Source organism: Lethenteron reissneri, chromosome 35, assembly GCF_015708825.2.
Source record: "Lethenteron reissneri isolate LAM-NWPU_2019-01 chromosome 35, ASM1570882v1, whole genome shotgun sequence".
NCBI lineage: Eukaryota > Metazoa > Chordata > Hyperoartia > Petromyzontiformes > Petromyzontidae > Lethenteron > Lethenteron reissneri.
In genome coordinates this window covers 14,070,763-14,092,656 of record NC_083813.1, presented here as the reverse complement: position 1 = coordinate 14,092,656, position 21,894 = coordinate 14,070,763, and the positions used below count along the sequence as shown (strand labels likewise).

At 50.5% G+C, this 21,894-nt stretch overlaps 1 protein-coding gene and 3 non-coding genes across 4 annotated transcripts; 1 reads left to right on the top strand and 3 right to left on the bottom strand.

Moving 5' to 3' along the window:
• The first annotated feature begins 7,226 nt into the window (after positions 1-7,226).
• Positions 7,227-21,482, top strand: LOC133350775 (golgin subfamily A member 6-like protein 24). The gene is made up of 4 exons (XM_061565496.1): positions 7,227-7,360; positions 7,722-7,816; positions 8,677-9,634; positions 20,483-21,482. Exons 3-4 carry the CDS (start codon positions 9,309-9,311, stop codon positions 21,114-21,116), a joined length of 960 nt encoding a protein of 319 aa, XP_061421480.1. The 5' UTR covers positions 7,227-7,360; positions 7,722-7,816; positions 8,677-9,308; the 3' UTR covers positions 21,117-21,482.
• Positions 10,534-10,605, bottom strand: TRNAA-CGC (transfer RNA alanine (anticodon CGC)). The gene has a single exon. It is a non-coding gene; the product is annotated as a tRNA-Ala (tRNA).
• TRNAA-CGC (transfer RNA alanine (anticodon CGC)) lies at positions 18,526-18,597 on the bottom strand. Its single transcript has one exon. It is a non-coding gene; the product is annotated as a tRNA-Ala (tRNA).
• TRNAT-UGU (transfer RNA threonine (anticodon UGU)) lies at positions 19,098-19,169 on the bottom strand. Its single transcript has one exon. It is a non-coding gene; the product is annotated as a tRNA-Thr (tRNA).
• Positions 21,483-21,894: the final 412 nt, after the last annotated feature.

Here is a 21,894-nt window from a genome sequence, read left to right as displayed (position 1 = left end):
CAAACCTCCTACGCATTTCACAAGTAGTACTAATTGCATATCTGCATTTCCCATGAATATGCTAAATTCCTCTTGATATGCAAATATTTTGTCAAAGCGCTCTTCGCCCCACAATCCCAGCATAAATAGTCGCTCCAAGCCTGGGGCGTGCCATTCAGACTCTGTCTACTTGACAGACCTGTTCTCCACCTGAAGACGGATGCTTGCGTTGTGGCCGAAACGTCGTGAGAATTATTTTATTATGTTTTATTTTTATTATTTTATTAATTTCCTTCTACGTGACTTTACCGAAAGAACCAAGAAGATGAATCCCTGCAGTCACGAAAGTTTTAAATCGAAATCCCTTTTTTCTGTCATTGTTTAGAGCCCAATCCAGTCAGCATTTAAAATGTCATAACTAGCCTGTTTAAATTTAACAGAATATGAATAACACGTCTACAGTCATTGTGTTCTGATTGCTGCAGGCAATTGTGCTCGAGATGACATGAATTGAATCCTGATTGGAAGCTTTCGTGACTGCAGGAATCCAGACTCTTTGGTTCTTTCAGTGAAGTAACGTAGTTAGAAATAAAATAAACAAATCACGATGTTTCGATCGCAACACAAGCAATCGTCATCAGGTGGGACAACTACAGCAATAAACAACTGCTGATGAAGGCGAGAGAGCTGCCGTGGCACGAGGTTATATAGACTATATATGTAGGGTACATGGGCAGGGCTAGAGATGGGTGAGGGGCAGAGTAAGATCTGCGGAGGGACGGGAAAGCTAGGGGGAGAGAGGTGTGGGGGTTGCCAATGCAGCAACAATGCCATTGCAGCAACAATGCCATTGCAGCAACAATGCCATTGCAGCAACAATGCCAAACGCTGGGGATGCGAGGGGAAATTAACTCAGAAAAACAGACCAGCACCCGGCAAATATGATGGAACCACCATAAACAGTTAAGGTTTTACCTGGTTAATAACATCCTTCCAATGATTGCTCAATTTGTATACATCTTCTCGGTTGAAGTTATGTCTATGTTTATATATCTAGATGGCTTCATCAACAAACCTTTGATAGTTGCCCGAAGGTTTCCAGAGTACCTTGGTCTCAGAAAATATAATATCATGCGAGCCCACAGCATTATAACAATGGTCAGCCACGGCAAAGGTATTGGTTCTGCCGTGTTTCAGATCTGCCTTGTGTTCGCGAACACGGTCCGAGACATGTTTCGTTTCCCCAATGGAACTGCTACCACAGGTACAACTCAGTTTGTAGACTCCAGGATATTGCATGTTAGGAATTACCTCCTTCACCGATGGGAATAGATCACGGATTGTGTGTACTGTATTGAATCGGACCTGGATCTTGTGTTTGTTTAAGATTTTGTAGCTGTTACATTGGGGAAACAAAACGACATGTCTTGGACTGTGTTCGCGAACACAAGGCAGATCCCCCTGCATCCCCAGCGTTTGGCATTGCTGCTGCATTGGCATTGTTGCTTCATTGGCATTGTTGCTGCATTGGCAACCCCCCACCTCTCTCTCCCCCTAGCTCTCCCATCACCCCGCAGATCTTACTCTGCCCCCCCTCCCATCTCAAGCCCCGCCAATGTACCCTACTTATATAGTCTATATAACCTCGTGCCACGGCAGCTCTCTCGCCTTCTTCAGCGGTTGTTTCTTGCTGTAGTTGTCCCACCTGATGACGATTGCTTGTGTTGCGATTGAAACATTGTGATTTGTTTTATTTAATTTCTAACTACGTGACTTTACCGAAAAAACCAAAGAGTATGGATATTAATTGAATTGTGTTTAACATTGAGAAGGAGTCTGCATTTAAGTTCAGGCCCTAGCTGCTGCCATAGTTGTCTCCAATCTGGCATGTCACAGCCACATGGGTGGTATCTCTGACATCAAGTGACCTACGACGTCATGTTCTGGTTATAACAAATAATTTAAGTTTGGTCATATTACCTAAGAACCTACAAGGCATAGGGGGGCCGTCTTGAAGCAGTCGATGAATAAAAATGGGCTGTACATGAACATGCTTGTCGGGATTAGTAGTTAAATATCATGGTTGAGTCTGGCGATTATGTTTAATGCAATAGTCAGTTGGAATAAATATCTTCTTGTTTCTTTCGGTAAAGTCACGTAGAAGGGAAGTAATAAAATAATAAAAATAAAACATAATAAAACAATTCTCACGACGTTTCGGCTACAACGCAAGCAGCCGTCCTCAGGTGAAGAATGAGACACTACCAAACTAGGAGCTTATATATAAGCTGCATTGGGGGTTGAAGAGCGCCTTAACAAAAAGAATGTGCATGTGAAGAGGGATTTAGCATATTCATGGAAAATGCGTAGGCGTTGGGCGGGGGGGTGTCAAAGTCATATTATGCCCATGCATTATGCAGGATCAGCAGCAACCAAGGGGGGTGCAGGGATTAGCAGTAACAAAGGAAAGGAATGTTAATGATATGTAGCTGCAGTTACTCAACAACACGTAGAAAGCTAAAGTATAAACTACATAAAAAACTAAAGTATAAACTGCATCGCACCATCAGTATACTTACTATACTCTATAATAAGCTGAGTTACTAACAGCAAGTAATACATTACAATTTTACCTCGTAAAAATTCTATAATATGCTTCCATCTAAACCTTATTCTCTTACATCACACGAGCATATACCGTACTATATACTGCCATAGATAAACCCAACATTAAATTATATACTGTATTGCTGTAAACCAACCTATATCTTATACATTTAATATCACACTATGTATTATTCTACACACCCTAATGTGTATCGAAATGGTTTATTACGTCCTTCCAATGATTGCTGAGCCAGAATCCATCTTCTCGGTTAAAGTTGTCTCTGTGTTTGTATATGTGGATCGCCTCATGAACGAATCTCTCATGATAGCCAGATGGCTTGCAGAGAACCTCTGTCTTGGAGAAGTCAATATCATGTGAGCCCACTGAGTTGTAACAGTGATCTGCCACGGCTGAGGTGTTAGTCCTACCGTGTTTCAGGTCAGCTTTATGTTCACGGATGCGGTCCGAGACATGTCGTTTGGTTTCCCCAATGTAACTGCTACCACAGAGGCAACTTAGTTTGTAGACGCCAGGGTACTGTATGTCTGGAACCACATCTTTTACAGACGGTACCAGATCACGGATTTTATGTACTGTGTTGAATCGGACCTGGATCTTGTGTTTAATCAGGATTTTGGAGATCTTTTTTGTGACCCCAGCAATGTAGGGTAAGGTGATGGTCTTGAAAGGCTCCTCAACAGGATCCTTCTTGATGGTTGGAGTGATGGCTTTGCGGATTGTATAGTCGGAGTAACCATTTGCCTTAAGAGCTTGGCGTACGTGTTTGAGTTCATTGGAAATGTGTTCATGGTCGGAGATGCATTGGGCTCTATGATATAGAGTCTTGATGAGGGAATTCTTCTGAGATGGATGGTGGTGGGAATCCGGTTTTAGATAAGCATCCGTGTGGGTGGCTTTCCTGTAGACAGAGTGGCTCATTGAACCATCAGGTCTCCTTTTGATTAGGACATCCAAAAAGGGTAGCTTGCCATCATTTTCGACTTCCATGGTGAATCTGATGGCTGGGTGTATGGAATTGATGTGGTCGAGAAATTGGTCTAGAGCAGGCCGGCCATGTGGCCAGATGACAAAAGTGTCGTCTACGTACCTCTTCCATAAGGTCGGGCGTAGAGTGGCAGTCTGGATGGCGTCCGTCTCAAATTTCTCCATGAAGATGTTGGCTACAACCGGAGATAGGGGGGAGCCCATTGGGGTGCCCTCAATTTGCTTGTAGAAGGTTCCATTCCAGGTGAAGTATGTATTGGTTAAGCAGTGTCTCACCAGGGGGGGTACCCCAGCATTCAGTCCTTGATGAACCAAGTCTTCAATGATTGCGATGGTGTCAGGCACAGGTACCTTGGTGAACAAGGAAACCACATCAAAACTGACAAGCAGGTCGTCTGGGGACAGGGCAATCCCCTTGATTGTCGATACCAGGTCAGTAGAGTTTAGTACTGCAGAGGTGGTTTTTCCAGTGAAAGGCCGTAGGATTTCGGACAAAAAACGAGCCAGTTTGTAAGTGGGGGAGTTGATAGTAGAGACAATGGGACGAAGAGGTGTATCTTCTTTATGTATCTTTGGCAAGCCGTACAATCTTGGTGGTCTGGCTGCAGAAGGTTTCAACGAGAACTGTTTGGTCTGATCAATTAATGCGGTTGAAGCAGAAATGATGTTGTTGGTTTTGGAGACGAGGCTGTTGGTGGGGTCTCTTTTTATTTTTGTATAGCTGCCATCGTTTAGTAGTTCTTGAATTTTGTTGTTGTATTCTATTTTGTCCATGATGACAGTGGCATTGCCTTTGTCGGCTGAGAGGATGACAATGTCATCCCTCTTTTTTAATTGAGCTAATTCAAAACGCTCCTCTTTGCTGATGTTGCTAGCTGGCATCTTAGCGTTTTTGAGGGTTACAGAGATTTCGGATCTTGCTACGTCTGCAGCGATGTGACTCAAGCCCTTGAGAGCTACATCTACTCGAGCAATTATACCAGTTAATGATATAATTGCTCGAGTAGATGTAGCTCTCAAGGGCTTGAGTCACATCGCTGCAGACGTAGCAAGATCCGAAATCTCTGTAACCCTCAAAAACGCTAAGATGCCAGCTAGCAACATCAGCAAAGAGGAGCGTTTTGAATTAGCTCAATTAAAAAAGAGGGATGACATTGTCATCCTCTCAGCCGACAAAGGCAATGCCACTGTCATCATGGACAAAATAGAATACAACAACAAAATTCAAGAACTACTAAACGATGGCAGCTATACAAAAATAAAAGAGACCCCACCAACAGCCTCGTCTCCAAAACCAACAACATCATTTCTGCTTCAACCGCATTAATTGATCAGACCAAACAGTTCTCGTTGAAACCTTCTGCAGCCAGACCACCAAGATTGTACGACTTGCCAAAGATACATAAAGAAGATACACCTCTTCGTCCCATTGTCTCTACTATCAACTCCCCCACTTACAAACTGGCTCGTTTTTTGTCCGAAATCCTACGGCCTTTCACTGGAAAAACCACCTCTGCAGTACTAAACTCTACTGACCTGGTATCGACAATCAAGGGGATTGCCCTGTCCCCAGACGACCTGCTTGTCAGTTTTGATGTGGTTTCCTTGTTCACCAAGGTACCTGTGCCTGACACCATCGCAATCATTGAAGACTTGGTTCATCAAGGACTGAATGCTGGGGTACCCCCCCTGGTGAGACACTGCTTAACCAATACATACTTCACCTGGAATGGAACCTTCTACAAGCAAATTGAGGGCACCCCAATGGGCTCCCCCCTATCTCCGGTTGTAGCCAACATCTTCATGGAGAAATTTGAGACGGACGCCATCCAGACTGCCACTCTACGCCCGACCTTATGGAAGAGGTACGTAGACGACACTTTTGTCATCTGGCCACATGGCCGGCCTGCTCTAGACCAATTTCTCGACCACATCAATTCCATACACCCAGCCATCAGATTCACCATGGAAGTCGAAAATGATGGCAAGCTACCCTTTTTGGATGTCCTAATCAAAAGGAGACCTGATGGTTCAATGAGCCACTCTGTCTACAGGAAAGCCACCCACACGGATGCTTATCTAAAACCGGATTCCCACCACCATCCATCTCAGAAGAATTCCCTCATCAAGACTCTATATCATAGAGCCCAATGCATCTCCGACCATGAACACATTTCCAATGAACTCAAACACGTACGCCAAGCTCTTAAGGCAAATGGTTACTCCGACTATACAATCCGCAAAGCCATCACTCCAACCATCAAGAAGGATCCTGTTGAGGAGCCTTTCAAGACCATCACCTTACCCTACATTGCTGGGGTCACAAAAAAGATCTCCAAAATCCTGATTAAACACAAGATCCAGGTCCGATTCAACACAGTACATAAAATCCGTGATCTGGTACCGTCTGTAAAAGATGTGGTTCCAGACATACAGTACCCTGGCGTCTACAAACTAAGTTGCCTCTGTGGTAGCAGTTACATTGGGGAAACCAAACGACATGTCTCGGACCGCATCCGTGAACATAAAGCTGACCTGAAACACGGTAGGACTAACACCTCAGCCGTGGCAGATCACTGTTACAACTCAGTGGGCTCACATGATATTGACTTCTCCAAGACAGAGGTTCTCTGCAAGCCATCTGGCTATCATGAGAGATTCGTTCATGAGGCGATCCACATATACAAACACAGAGACAACTTTAACCGAGAAGATGGATTCTGGCTCAGCAATCATTGGAAGGACGTAATAAACCATTTCGATACACATTAGGGTGTGTAGAATAATACATAGTGTGATATTAAATGTATAAGATATAGGTTGGTTTACAGCAATACAGTATATAATTTAATGTTGGGTTTATCTATGGCAGTATATAGTACGGTATATGCTCGTGTGATGTAAGAGAATAAGGTTTAGATGGAAGCATATTATAGAATTTTTACGAGGTAAAATTGTAATGTATTACTTGCTGTTAGTAACTCAGCTTATTATAGAGTATAGTAAGTATACTGATGGTGCGATGCAGTTTATACTTTAGTTTTTTATGTAGTTTATACTTTAGCTTTCTACGTGTTGTTGAGTAACTGCAGCTACATATCATTAACATTCCTTTCCTTTGTTACTGCTAATCCCTGCACCCCCCTTGGTTGCTGCTGATCCTGCATAATGCATGGGCATAATATGACTTTGACACCCCCCCGCCCAACGCCTACGCATTTTCCATGAATATGCTAAATCCCTCTTCACATGCACATTCTTTTTGTTAAGGCGCTCTTCAACCCCCAATGCAGCTTATATATAAGCTCCTAGTTTGGTAGTGTCTCATTCTTCACCTGAGGACGGCTGCTTGCGTTGTAGCCGAAACGTCGTGAGAATTGTTTTATTATGTTTTATTTTTATTATTTTATTACTTCCCTTCTACGTGACTTTACCGAAAGAAACAAGAAGATGAATCCCTGCAGTCACGAAAGCTTTAAATTGGAATAAATATGTTCGCGTCGGTGGATGAAAGAGTGATCGGATGCATACGTGTGAGTGGGTAAACAAGCGAGTGAGTGGACTGTAAAGCAACAGGCACGAAAGTGAGTAGATGGTACAGTGCGTGGTCGAATATGTAATAATTGAGAGGATGAGTGATTAAAAAGGTTGACAAATCTGAGCATTGTTCCAACCTCCCCAGGCCCTCCAACATCAAACAGAAATTTCTCCTTCCCAACACCATGGACAGACAACTCAAGTGGGCTGAGATCTTGGAGGATTATGAGGGTAAGTCCCAGATACCTGCATCACGTGGCTTACATGCAGAGGAGGAGGCTCCCTAATCAATTACTTTTAATAGACATGGATTGGTAGTGATGGGAAGATGTAATGATCGAGTGTGGCAGAGAACGTGGGTTTAGATCTGAGTTTCAGCCATCATTGCTTAAACTGGGGTCTCAAGTTTATGGAATTGATGGTCTATCCATGCTCACAAAATACTGCCACGTGATGAATATTTCTCAATAGCAGCTCCTGTTGTGTGGTAAGAGGTAATTACAGGGATCTCAGAATTAGTTCTGTGAAACTCCATGTGCTTCGTTCTTTAATTTATTACTCGTCCTTTGAATTAATTTTATTTTTTCTGTAGCCCGGGAGTCGTGGCGCCAGTCGACCACGTGGGGAGACATTATGGATAAAGTGGACCCTTTCCCAGGACAAAGTTATGAGAATTGCTCCCCAAAGGTGTGTATGGGGTCTGTGGGGGTCAAACACACCACATTATCTCCATACTAGCGCACCATGTCACCACACCATCACACCAAACTATCACTACACCTCACATCACCACACTATCTCTCCATGTCACCTTTCTCATCACACCACACGACCACCAACTCAATACACGATCATAGAGCCTCATCATGCCTCTATACCATCACATAACACCGTCTCTCCAGAACATTCCACCACTTCCGCTCTCCATATCACAACACGATCTCTCAACACCATCACCCCATCTCTCCCCCATAACGTCATGCCATATCAAACATGTGAAGGCTCTTGAAGTAGCCATTTATTACCAATGAAGACACAATGACATCAGGAAGTAACATGAATTGTCTGTGCCATTCCAGTTGCCCACTATGGGTGCAGCAGTGATATTTGTCCAGATTATGGGCATCCAGATCTTTACAATGGAATATTCTGTGGAAACTATTGCCTGTGATGATTGTTGCCAAAAAATTGTCATGAAATCGTCACAGTCAATCACAGCCTTAAGTACGTGTATGGGGTTTGTGAGGGTATATGAGCATGTAACATGTATTTTGATAGGGTTTGGGTTATTTAGGGGCTAGGGCACTTACAATGTGATAAAAGTATTGATGGATAAGGAGTTATGTTAACATCAGGTGATTGTGTATATTCATGTATGTGCTAAGCAAGTTTGCATGAGTAAATGTAGTTTTTGCATCCGTACATAGATTTGTGAGTGCATTTGTGTTTGGGTTTATGAGCACGTCCATGTTTACGTGCCTGTGGGTATGAATTTTTGCTTGCATGTGCATGTCTGAATGTTTCTTTGCTCATCTTTGCTCGAACAGAGGAGCATTGGGGAGTTGAAGCACTTCAGCGGAGTGAAGCGTCTCCAGGAGAAGCACCTTGTGAAGGAGAAATGCACCATGGAAAAGGAGCACCTCATTGAGGTGCAGCGCCTTGCCAGGGTGAAGTGGCACACAGAGGAGAAGTGCCCCAGAGACAATCTACTCAAGAACCGCCTCATTGAAAAGCACCTCATTGAAGTAAAGTGCTTCAGGGATGAGAAGCGTCTTCACAAGGTGAAGTGTCTCGAGGAGAAGCATCGGGAGGAGGAGAAGCGTCTTGCCAGGGTGAAGTACCTTGGAGAGGTGAAGCGTCTCCAGGAGGAGAAGTGTCTCAAGGAGGTGGAGCACATCACTGAAGAGAAGCGCCTCATTGAAGTGAAGCGCCTCGCCAGGGTGAAACACCTCACACAGCAGAAGTGCCTCAGAGACAATCTCCTCAATAATGTGAAACGCCTGATGGAAAAGCGCCTCATTGAGGAGACCAGCTTCATGGAGGAGAAACGCCTTCGTAAGGTGAAGCGTCTCAAGGAGAAGCATCTGGAGGAGGAGGAAAAGCGTTTCACCAGGTAAATTACCTCACCGAGGTAAAGCACTTTGCCAACACGAAGCGGGTCGAGGAGGAGAAGCGCCTCATGGAGAAGACGCGCCTTGTTGAGGTGAAACTTCAAGAGGACGAGGAGCGCTTCATGGTGGAAAAGCACGTCGTGGAGGAAAAGCACCTTGTGGAGCAAAAGCGCCTTGTGGAGGAGCAGCGCCTCGCCAAGATGAAGCAACAGTGGCTCCGGACAACTACCACCAGCAGCCCTGCCGGCAGCACCACCAGCACCACCACCACCGCCGCCGCCACCTCCGCCACTGCCACCACCTCCGCCACTCTTGTGCAGGGCCCAATTGCTCCGAGCTTTGGAGAAGAGGGCTTCCAAGAAGAGAATGCAAACTCTGGAGCCACTGAGCCACGGTAAATCACTATGCATGTCCTATGTGTGGTTATTTATTTATATTGATGCTTGTTTTACTCAGGACGAGCCTCCCTAAGTCTCAAGACTTTTTTCAGGAGGGTCCTGCCAAGGTTGCTCGCAGTAGGGAATGAAGTTGCTACTGTTTTTGATCCAAATTAGGCGATTTGCATTGCTTGTGTGGATCAGTTACAGGGAGAAAGGTGCAGCACCCTTCCAGAATAGGGGGCAACACACTCCACAGAGAGAATATGGCCAAACATGGAAAACACGTTCCTTCGGAGTGGGCAGGTAGGAACTTGGTTGGACAGCACATTCGTGCACGACAGAAAGCTCGCGGTCACGTGATGCACTTCAACCAATCCCTGAACATACATGTTTGGGAGGGGCGATGCACGCCAGACAAATAATCCCTGGTGGGCAGTGTGAAACTGTTGTTCCTACCTGTATAATTCCACTCGTTGAGTTATCCTTCAGCGATGAGGACTCCAAACTGATTTTCTTCTCACCCAATCCGTTCGACCACCACTCGGCAGGTCACAACACTTTTCTCTCAGCTTCCTCCACGCACTGCTCAAATTTGGAAGTCCATCCTACGGTTTCAAATCTAATTATCTTGATCATTTCCATAAATATTTTGATTTCACACTTGATGATGATTGCTTGTGTTGCAGTCGAAACGTCGTGATAATTTTATTTTTTATGTTTTTATTATTTCCCTTCTACGTGAGAATATGAATGCCATAAATATGTTAACTCTTATCGACTACAACTTTGATTGTAGTGATGTTCATTGCTGACATGTTGGTCTTCTGGATCTGTGCTCAGCAACCATAACGAATGAAAACAAGCCACGCATATTCCTTCGAGTAAAATTGTCCACTGGAAAAATATCACCTCGTGGAGATGCCGGGGATTGACCCCGGGGCCTCACACATGCGAAGCGTGCACTCTACGACTGAGCTACATCCCCATGGTGGTTCTACCTGGGCTCAGTTCCACCTCGATACGGGGTGAAACTTCGTCATCAGCTTCTTCCTCTCCCTCGTCACCCCACTCACTCTCCTGTTGGCCCTGGGCCCTGTACACATCAAGTCTGCACAGAGTCCGAATTCACCCTCAGGTATCGTTCATATAGGGTTGTACTGGTAGGAAGCACCTGGTTCCACCAGCCCGCAGGGGATTATTGTGTCCATCCATCCATCCGTCGTGAATCCAAAAATGGGAGGGGTGGGGCTGGGTGGAGAGGGGAGGGTGGGGAGGGGATGGGAGGGGCTGGGTGGGGGAGGGTGGGGAAGGGCTGGTCACCCCGTGGTGCCTTTGTAGTGGTGGTATTGACGTGCGCCGGCAGTGATGGATCACGGGGCGCGGGGTTGGGCACGCGATGTGGGCGTGGCATGGACGCGCGCGCCGGTGGTGAGGCGCGCTCACACAAGCTGGGAAAAGAGGATCGTAGCGAGTGCGCAGTGATTGGTCAGATAAGTGAGTACTCTCAGCGACGTCCGCAGGAGGGGTATAAAGGGGGACGCGCGAGAGCACTCGTGGTCAGTGTTAACCAGTTGAAGACCGAAGACGGGGTGGAGGAGGTAGGGGCCCTGTGTGGCTCGAAGCCGAGACTGGGGGGACCGTAGTCCGACGCCCGTGTGGGTCGGGACGGTGGTACCCAGAGCCGAGACGGGCACCCCGGCTGGGTGTGTCCCGGAAGGCTACAGGGCGTAAGAGCCCGTGTCAGTACAGCTGAGTGGGTGTTAGTCACCCGTGTAGCTGAGTGGGTGTTGGTCACCCGTGTAGCTGAGTGGGTGTTGGTCACCCGTGTAGCTGAGTGGGTGTTGGTCACCCGTGTAGCTAAGTGGGTGTTGGTCACCCGTGTAACGAAGTGTAGCTGAGTGGGTGTTGGTCACCCGTGTAGCTGAGGGGGTGTTGGTCACCCGTGTAGCTAAGTGGGTGTTGGTCACCCGTGTAACGAAGTTGGAGCTGAGTGGGTGTCCGTCACCCGTGTAGCTAAGTGGGTGTTGGTCACCCGTGTAACGAAGTAGGGTGTTAGTCATCCGTGTAACTACAAGTTGGTGAAAATAAAGAGTGTGCTACCCGTGAAGTCGTCTCCTGCCGAGTTACTACTTTACAACTGGCGTCAGAAGTAAACCTGTCTTCAAGGAGAATGGACACAAGGAAGACTTCTCGTTCCCACGTGCAAGACCGGGGAGACGACGACGTACCGGTGACACCACCCTCGGGAGGAGAGGACGAGGAGTTGCCGCCGATGCAGCACTTCGCGGAAATGGCCGATGCTCCGCCCGCCTCCGACACCAGCCTGCAGGACGCACACTCCCGCCTGGCGGAGTTGCTGCTCGCCGCCGCTGCGATCTTGGCGGAGATCTCCGTTCCAGCGGCCGGTGGAACGCCTGCGGGGTTGGAAGAGGCGGCGCGGCTGGAGGGTTCCCGCCATAAGGCGTTTCGCGCCAAAAGTTTGGGAGTTGGCGCCATTTTTGAGGGTCCGCCTCCGGTTGGCGGGAAACGCGGACACCACGTGGCCAGAGGTCTCCACACAGCGCAGCCCGCGTCATCGGCGAGCGCCGGAGCTCTCCATTTTGCGCCTGCAGAGGGAGCCGACATTTTCTACAACCACAGCAGCGCGCGGGAAAATCGTTCCAACGACGACGACGACGATCGAGTTCTCCAGCAACGATTGCCCGCGCTGTCGGTGTTCAAGGCGGACGGGGGCGACTGGGGAGCCTTCCAGCGACGGTTCATCGCGCATCAAGAAATGTCGGGGTGGTCCGACACCACGGCCCTGCGCGCGCTGCCAGCGATGCTCGACGACGACGCGCTTGCGGCCTTCACGTCTGCCCCGAGGTCGTCCCGCTCAACGCTCCAGGCCGCGCTGCACCTGTTGGCCAAGGTGTTCGGGCCGCCCTCGACCTGTCGCCACCAGTTCTACGATCGGCGGAAGGTGGTTGGAGAAACAACGCTCGCCTATCGCACGGCGCTGCTCGCCCTGGCGGATTCAGCTTTTCCCCGCATGGACAAGGAGGGGAAGGACGCCATGGTGACGGAGCAGCTGCTGGCGCTGGCTCACGGATTGGGAGTTCCCATTAATACGGCGGACGAGATGGACATCTGCTCCCTGGGGATTGCCACGAGTATCCACGCTTACGAGGTCCTACAGCGGAAGCCGACGGTCGTCTGCGCATCGGTGGAGAACGGGGCACCGGCCGCCACGATCATCGGACCTCAGCCTGCTGTGCCTCGGGAGGAGGCCTTCGCTGGTTCGAGGCCGGGGGAGTGGAGACCGGGAGGTCGTTCGCCCACACGCTCCTCCCGCAAGCTGGAGCAACCGAAACCTACGACGTCCCTCGTCGTCTGCTACAACTGCGGCCTTCGGGGCCACGTCGCGGCCGGGTGCCGGGCCCCGCGTCAACGCACCGCGGGACCACGTCCGGACGACGACCAGGGACTCAAGACATCCCAACTGAACCCGGCAAGTCGCGGCACCTCACACGCTCGGTCCACACGCACGGCACGTTCGGGTCGCCGCTTAGCGGTGGGGGGACCGTGTATGGGCGCCGGGGGTTCGGTTCGGCGAGAGGGGTCCGCGTACGGCCCGAAGGCAGTCGAGTGGTCCGAATTGGCCCACAGGATTGTGGCTGCGTCGGCCGGGTCGTCCGTGGTAACGGGGTACATTGACGGGGTTGAGGTCCGGGTGCTCGTGGACACGGGTGCGTCGGCCACTATTATTTCGGACCTTATTTATAATATTCTTCCCGTACAATGTCGACCACTTCTGCCAGTGGACGTACCATTTTACGCGGCAAACGGGGGATCCTTGGGAATCATCGGCCAGATTCGGGCGAATATTTGTATTGGCGACATTAAATTAGCGGGTCCTATTTTTGTATCATCATCGTTGGCCGTTCCTTGTTTACTAGGCACGGACTTTCTGTCTAAAATGCCCATAAAAATTCTCATAGACCAGGCCTGCATTGAGCTTCCGTCGGGTCGGCGGGTTGAGTTTTTGAAGAGTCCAAATAAGATACGCACGGCTTGTGCGACGGTGCAGGCGCTGGCAACCCGGACTGTACGGGTGCCCACGGGATCGCAAATGTTGGTACCCCTTCGGTTGAGAAAACCCCTGGGGGCGGATGCGGGGGCGCAGGGAGTTCTATTGGGGCCGTCTAACAGGGCTAAAGGGGACCTCGGCTTAGCGGTGGCCCAGACCATGGTGAGGGGGGACAGTGAGCCGTTCGTTGTGGTCTTGAATACGGGGTCGCGGCCGGCCGTGATTACGCAGGGAACGGTGCTCGCTCACGCCGCGCCGCTACCCGTCGAGGAACAGCTCGTTGCTCACGCCGATTCACATGTCGATACGCATCCCCAAAGTGAGGAGGGGACGGAGTGGTTGGACGCGTTGTGTGCCGGGTCCAGTACCTTGTCCAGTGTGCAGTTGGGTGCATTGAGGGGCTTGCTGCTCGAGTTCGCTGACGTGTTTAGCAGGCACAAGTACGACATTGGCTGCACAGACCTGTTGCGCCACCACATAGAGACTGGGGACGCGGCCCCTATTCGACAGAATCCCTTCCGGCTCAGTCCAGCCGAGAAGGAGCATGTGCAGTCGGCAGTAAATGACATGTTGGCGGCCGACATCATTGCGCCCTCTTCCAGTCCGTGGGGTGCTCCTATCGTCTTGGTTAAAAAACAGGATGGATCCCTGCGGTTCTGTGTTGATTTCCGCCGCCTAAACAAAATATCAATGGCCGATGCGTATCCGCTCCCCAGGATGGATGAGTCGCTGGATGCCTTGGCAGGAGCACAGTTTTTTTCGACGCTCGATTTGCTTTCGGGATTTTGGCAATTGCCCCTCGATGACGAATCAAAACCTAAAACCGCTTTCCGGACACCGGGAGGCCTATTTGAGTTCAACCGATTGCCCATGGGTTTACATTCCGCGCCTGCCACGTTCCAGAGGCTCATGGAATTGGTTTTGTCAGGCCTTCAATGGGACACCTGTTTGATTTACCTCGATGATATCATCGTTTTCAGCCGAACTTTTGAGGAGCACCTCCAGCGACTGAGGGCAGTGTTTCTCAGGATGCGTTCCGCGAAGCTTAAATTTAAACCGGCTAAATGTTTTCTGCTTCGGGAATCGGTCAGGTATTTGGGCCATATCGTTAGCCGTTCGGGGATCTCGACGGACCCTGCTAAGACGCAATGCGTCGGCTCATGGCCAACACCGACCTCTGTTACTGAAGTCCGCAGCTTCATAGGATTTGCCTCCTATTACCGTCGTTTTGTCAAACAGTTTGCCACCATAGCCAGGCCCCTGCACGCCTTGACGGCTAAAGGGGTGCGGTTTCACTGGGGGCCGGAGGAGGAGGCCGCGTTCTGCTCCCTTCGTGACGCCTTGGTGCAGGCTCCCCCCTTGTGTTACCCCGATTTCACGCAACCGTTTGTGCTCGACACGGATGCCAGTAACACGGGTATCGGGGGAGTGCTCTCACAGGTGGTCGGGGGGGTCGAACGGGTGGTCGCCTACGGTAGCAGGGTTCTGTCCCCCGCGGAACAACGCTACTGCGTGACACGGCGTGAATTGCTGGCGATTGTGTTTTTTATACAGCAATTCAGGCCGTATCTGTATGGCCGTCACTTTACGGTTCGCACGGACCATGCGGCTCTCCAATACGCTATGCGGGTGGCGCAGCCATCCGGCCAATTGTCCCGATGGTTGGAGGTCCTTCAGGACTACCAATTCACGACGATTTACCGCAAGGGGTTGCGCCACTCGAATGCGGATGCATTGTCACGGTTGCCGACGCGTACGGAATGCGCATGTCAGTTGGGATCGGCGCGGTGTAAACCTTCTGTCGATGTCCCCGCGGAAGTGGTGCTAGCCGCCACGGATACTACGGGGGTCGACGCCCCCACGGGGAGGGACTCGCTGTTAGCATTGCCTCTCATCGAGTGGGGCCGTCTGCAAATGGCCGACAGCTCCCTACTCGCGCTACGTCGGAAGGTTAACGTTCCCGAGGGCGGGGAAACGCGGGTCGGTTCCTGGGTGTGCAGACAGGGCCTCTTGATGAAGTGGGACTCCATGTCCCGGCGTCACATGCTTGTGGTGCCGGTTGCTGTACGGGGTAAGGTCGTCCTGGCTGCCCATGAACGACTCATGCATCTGGGGTTTCATAAAACGCTCGCCCTCATTCAGCGAGACTACTATTGGCCTGGGATGGGCAGTGACGTGGCGAACATTCTTAAGGGGTGTGTAGGGTGCGCTAAAAGAAAACCGCCACAAATAGCGGCTAATCCACCGCTTCAATCCATTCAAGTTTCGCGCACGAACGAATTGGTCGCGCTAGACATCTTGGGGCCCTTTCCCACTACACCTCGGGGAAATAAGTTCCTGCTGGTTGGCGTAGAGTACTTCACCCGCTGGCCCATGGCGTGGCCACTCGCCAACCAGTCGGCTGCGGCAGTGGCGGACGCCTTTGTCCAAGGTTACGTTTTGGACAAAGGCGCCCCCGAACGCTTGCTGACGGATCAAGGGAAAAACTTTTCGAGTGTTTTGTTGCGCGAGGTGTGCGACCTGTTGGGTACAAAGAAAGTACATACCTCCCCGTACCACCCGCAGACTGACGGTATGGTTGAACGTCTGAACAGGACGATTACGTCTATGCTGTGCCAACAGGTATGCGACGACCAGGTGGATTGGGACTTACAGGTACCGGGGGTACTAGCGGCCTATCGGATGGCACCCCATGCGGCGACGGGGTTTTCTCCATTTTTTCTGATGTATGGGCGGGAGGCTGATCCGGCCATGGACGTCCAACTGGGGATTTCACAGCCACGTGCGAAATCAAAATTGGCAGACCACATTAAGTTTAACATCGCCAAATTGGCTGAGGCGCGAGAGGCTGCGAGATTGAATTCACGCTCTCGGCAGATCGCGAACGAGCGATTGCATGAACGGAAGGTGCATACGCACAATTGGGAACCGGGCGATAAGGCCTGGCTGCATTGTCCACACGCACCGTTGGCTACGTCCCCCAAACTGTTGAGACCATGGAGGGGACCGGTGGAAATTGTGCGGGTTGCACGACCCCAGAGTATACAGATTAAATGGGGAAAACGCCGTTGGTACGTGCACTCCTCCCGACTGAAACCCTACGCGGCGCCGCGTGACCCCGGGTTGTGCCGTGACGACCGAGCGTGTGATGTGACCGTCGACTCGGGGAGGGATGTGTCGCAGGCTGATCCTCACGTGTCTCCACCTGACCCACCCCCAGGTGTCTCGGACCTGACGGCTGTTGACCGTCGGGAACCGGAACCCCGCGGCTCGCACGGAGCCCCGATGCCTGGCCCATGCCTTCCTGAACTGCCGGCGCCGCCGGATGGCCAACTGCGTCCTGTGCCGTACGACGGTCCGGCAAGGCGGACTCGGTCAAGGACGCAACACTTTTCATGAAAAAAAAAAAATTTCTTTTTTTGTTAAAGCCCGACTTCGTTGCCGGCTTCCCCCTCTGCCGGGGTAATGTCCCGTTCAAGGGACGCTCGGACATTGGGACGCTGCATGAGTCGGAGAGAAAAGAAGAGAAAATGATTAAAGAAATTTTTTTATTGTTACTCTTTCCGCATACACAGTATCGTTGCCATTCGCCGGATTGTGCATGTTGTTCTTGTTGCGGGTGTGGCGGTTGCTGGGTTTTGCGGATTGCGGTGTTCATGTTGTGTTGTTAGGGTTGGTGTTATGTTACGGGGCACACGTGGGGGTGAAGGGGTGTTGTATGTTTTATTAGCAGCCGGGTCGGCTGCGAGCTATGTGGTAGGGGGTGATGTAGTGGTGGTATTGACGTGCGCCGGCAGTGATGGATCACGGGGCGCGGGGTTGGGCACGCGATGTGGGCGTGGCATGGACGCGCGCGCCGGTGGTGAGGCGCGCTCACACAAGCTGGGAAAAGAGGATCGTAGCGAGTGCGCAGTGATTGGTCAGATAAGTGAGTACTCTCAGCGACGTCCGCAGGAGGGGTATAAAGGGGGACGCGCGAGAGCACTCGTGGTCAGTGTTAACCAGTTGAAGACCGAAGACGGGGTGGAGGAGGTAGGGGCCCTGTGTGGCTCGAAGCCGAGACTGGGGGGACCGTAGTCCGACGCCCGTGTGGGTCGGGACGGTGGTACCCAGAGCCGAGACGGGCACCCCGGCTGGGTGTGTCCCGGAAGGCTACAGGGCGTAAGAGCCCGTGTCAGTACAGCTGAGTTGGTGTTAGTCCCCCGTGTAGCTGAGTGGGTGTTGGTCACCCGTGTAGCTGAGTGGGTGTTGGTCACCCGTGTAGCTGAGTGGGTGTTGGTCACCCGTGTAGCTAAGTGGGTGTTGGTCACCCGTGTAACGAAGTGTAGCTGAGTGGGTGTTGGTCACCCGTGTAGCTGAGGGGGTGTTGGTCACCCGTGTAGCTAAGTGGGTGTTGGTCACCCGTGTAACGAAGTTGGAGCTGAGTGGGTGTCCGTCACCCGTGTAGCTAAGTGGGTGTTGGTCACCCGTGTAACGAAGTAGGGTGTTAGTCATCCGTGTAACTACAAGTTGGTGAAAATAAAGAGTGTGCTACCCGTGAAGTCGTCTCCTGCCGAGTTACTACTTTACACCTTTATAAAACTCAACGTTTAACCGACTCACGCCGGCTTGTGGCCAACCTCACAGTTGGCCATATTTGCGAAATACACCACGCTGCCTGGCCATTGACCGAGAAAACCAACGTTCCTTCCAGCTCCCTCCGCAGGAATGTGTTTACGAGAGTTCATGTGCACCCCGATTACAGGGACATGGACACAGCCAATTGATTTTGAAAATCAACCTTTGTTGGAAACATACATTTTTTAAAAACTTCCAACAAGGATTCCAGATCCAACATGGAGATGCCGGGGATTGACCCTGGGGCCTCACACATGCGAAGCGTGCGCTCTACCACTGAGCGACATCTCCATTCTGGTTCTACCGGAGCGCAGATCCACCTCGGTACGGGGTGAAACTTCGTCATCAGCTTCTTCCTCTCCCTCGTCACCCCACTCACTCTCCTGTTGGCCTTGGGCCCTGGATACATCGAGTCTGCACAGAGTCCAAGCAAAATGTATTTCTTTAAAACAAAATAAATAACAAGAATACATGTGGATGGATACTATAATGCTGTCCTAATTAATTATTATTGGAAATATTTAATTCGGAAATAAACGTGTTCTGGATACTTTTAAGCACTTGCTTTCATCTCTAAATGTTAAAGTTAACCATTTGATCACTGTGTGCATCGCTGGTTATACAAATAGCAAGTTCCTGAAATCAACACAAATTCATCCGAAGGTATCGTTCATATAGGGTAATATTTACGAGAGTTCATGTGCACCCCTATTACAGGGACATTGACACAGCCAATTGATTTCGTAATTCAAACTTTGTTTGAAAAAATAATTAAATAAAAGCTTCCGACATGGAGATGCCGGGGATTGAACCCAGGGCCTCGCACATACAAAGCGTGCGCTCTCCCACTGAGCTACATCTCCACCACGCTGGCAGCCAGCCAGGTAGCCAGCCCCCTTAAATATCGGCCCCTCCCTTTACCCCCCTCCCTTAGGCCACTCCCCTGACCCCCCTTCCCTTAGGCCCGTCCCCTGACCACCCGCCATATCCTTAGGCCCCTCCCCTGACGCCCCCCCCCTTAGGCTCCTCCTCTGATTTCCCCCCCCCCTCAGGCCCCTCTCCTGACTCCCCCTTCCTTAGGCCGCTCCCCTAACCCTCCTCCCTTAGGCACCTCCCCTCTCCGTACCCGGCAGTAGGTCTCCACCAATCAAAGAGCTGTTTGTAAGGTCTCCACCAATCAAAGAGCTGTGTGTATTATATATTTATTTATGCACGACAGACAGACAGACAATGAATCCCTGGTGGGCAGTGTGGAACATTGTTCCTACCTGTATCAAACCCACGTCTCTCTTACTGTGAGGCCCAGATGCTCCAGCCCTGCCACGTTTACAAAATACACAGACACAGCAAGCCCAACGCGTACATTCGGCTATACTGTGGACAGATATATTTTCCATAATTAGTGTCTGGGTTAGATCACATAATGATGCGGCCATATCTTCACCATGTAACCCTCCATCCACCGTGATATTTTGGCAGACTAAGGCCTGTCTCCAGGCCAGCTTCCAAGTTGCCTTGTAATGCACAGAGACAGCTACCACTGGGAGGGGTGTCCAATTTCAAATGCATTGAGACGAGAGATGCAAGATGTGAGTGGCTCATCGCGTGCAATGCACTCTGAGATGCCTTCGACGTCAAGGGAGGCGGCTCTGTCTACCACAACTCACTGTCAGATATCTTTCCGAAATCGTGGATGGGTTGACGCAGCCAAAAGGTAGCACACTCATCGTTCACCACTTACAGTTCAGATCTTGCTTCTCGCCCTTGCTATTACTGCCACCGCATTAACCACAAAGATACACATCCATTCCATCACAGCGGACTTTCAAAATCTCCACCGATATCATTTTAAATGTGTAGGCCATTATGTTCAAGGGATTAATTAGAATATACATGTAAACAATAATTTCACGACAAATTATTCAGCTAAATTTACACAGCAACACCACCTAGTACTTTGAAACTACAGCAGTCTGTGTGAGACACAGCTGCACCTATCTCAAGGATAGCCTTGAGCTATGAGAATGACAGCGCCAATACCAAGCATACTCACTGGCCATGTCGTTATTGCTGTATATATTAAGCTCAGATTAATCCGCCACACATTCCACACACGGATGATGGATGTCTGCCGTAGCAGGAAGGTGGAACGGTGCCGTGTTTTGTCTCTTCACAGATCTGAACCAGCGCAGCCCTCCTCCTCACTCATCCAGGCCTTTGAAGCAAAGACAGAGGTTATGGTGGAGACAAAGGAAGAGGTGAAGGAGGAGGTGAAGGAAGAGGCAGAGGAGGAGAAATCAGAGGAAGAGAAGACAAAGGAGGACGATATTGTGATGGAGACAATGGAGGAGAACACGGAGGGAGAGGATAAAGACAATACGGAGGTGGAGGACCAGGACAAAACAAAAGATGAACAGATGGTCGTGGTGGGGGAGATGATGGAGATGGACAAAGGGGAAACAATGGTGGTGGAGGAGGAAGAGAAGATGGTGGTGGAGGAGATGGTGCTGCAGGAAGATGAGGAGATGATGAAGGAGGAGATGGTGGTCGGGAAGGGGGAGAAGATGGAGAAGAAGACAAAGGTGGAGCAGGAAGAGGAGCAGAAGGTAGAGGAGAAGATGGTGGTGGTGGAGGATGAAGAGAAGGAGATGGAGGAGGATGAGACAGAGGAGGAGAAGATGGAGGAGGTGCAGGAGGTGGTGATGCACGAAAAGAAGAGGAAGCGAGGAGGCTTCGTTCACATGGCGAGAGCAATCACCTCACTCCTCCGCCGCGTGCTGCTTTGTGGCGGCAGGTCCACCGCCCAGTAGGGGTAGTCGTGGATTGGTGCCAACCATGACCGCTATCACCACACTACCTACCCACCCCATGACACACTTCACACGGTTCCCCAGAGAGAGGGTGCCACTGGGACCACAGCTGGGGAATGAAGCTGAGCAGCAGATGCCAGGACTACAGGAGAGAATGACTGCTACCAGGACACCTCACATCACACACACACACGGGACTATCCCAATAGCATAGCCAGCCCCACACTGGGCCCCTTCCATGCTGGTTTTCATCCAGGCAGTCCTCATGGGATGACCTTGTCATGGTTTCCAGGACATGGAAGGGGCAGCTGACCCAGGGTGAGAGAGCTGGAGGGGTCACGTGCAGACAATGAACAAAACCTACACGTGCCAAGTTTCAAGGCCACCCTGTTAAGAATTAGGATACATACTATTGTTGTTACCATAAACTTTGTGAAATCAACCTTTGAGGACACAGCATAACGTTGCATTGCTTGTGAGTGCTTCTTGGGTTGGTTAAATGTGCCTTGGCTTGTGCGTGCGGTGTCCCGGCTGTGTGTGCGGCGGTACAAGGACACATAATGAGACGTTTTGGGGAATGGTCCTCCTTCAGAGCACATACAAGCGGTGGTGGGAAAAAATTCAGGCGATTTGCCTTCTTAACGACAAATCCGCCCCTCCTCTCCCCCATGAAGCCACTGTTCCACTGTGCCACTGCTCCACTGTCCCATTGCCCCACGGCTCCTCTGCTTCACTGCCCCACTGCTCCACTGCCCCACTGCTCTACCATCTTGCACAA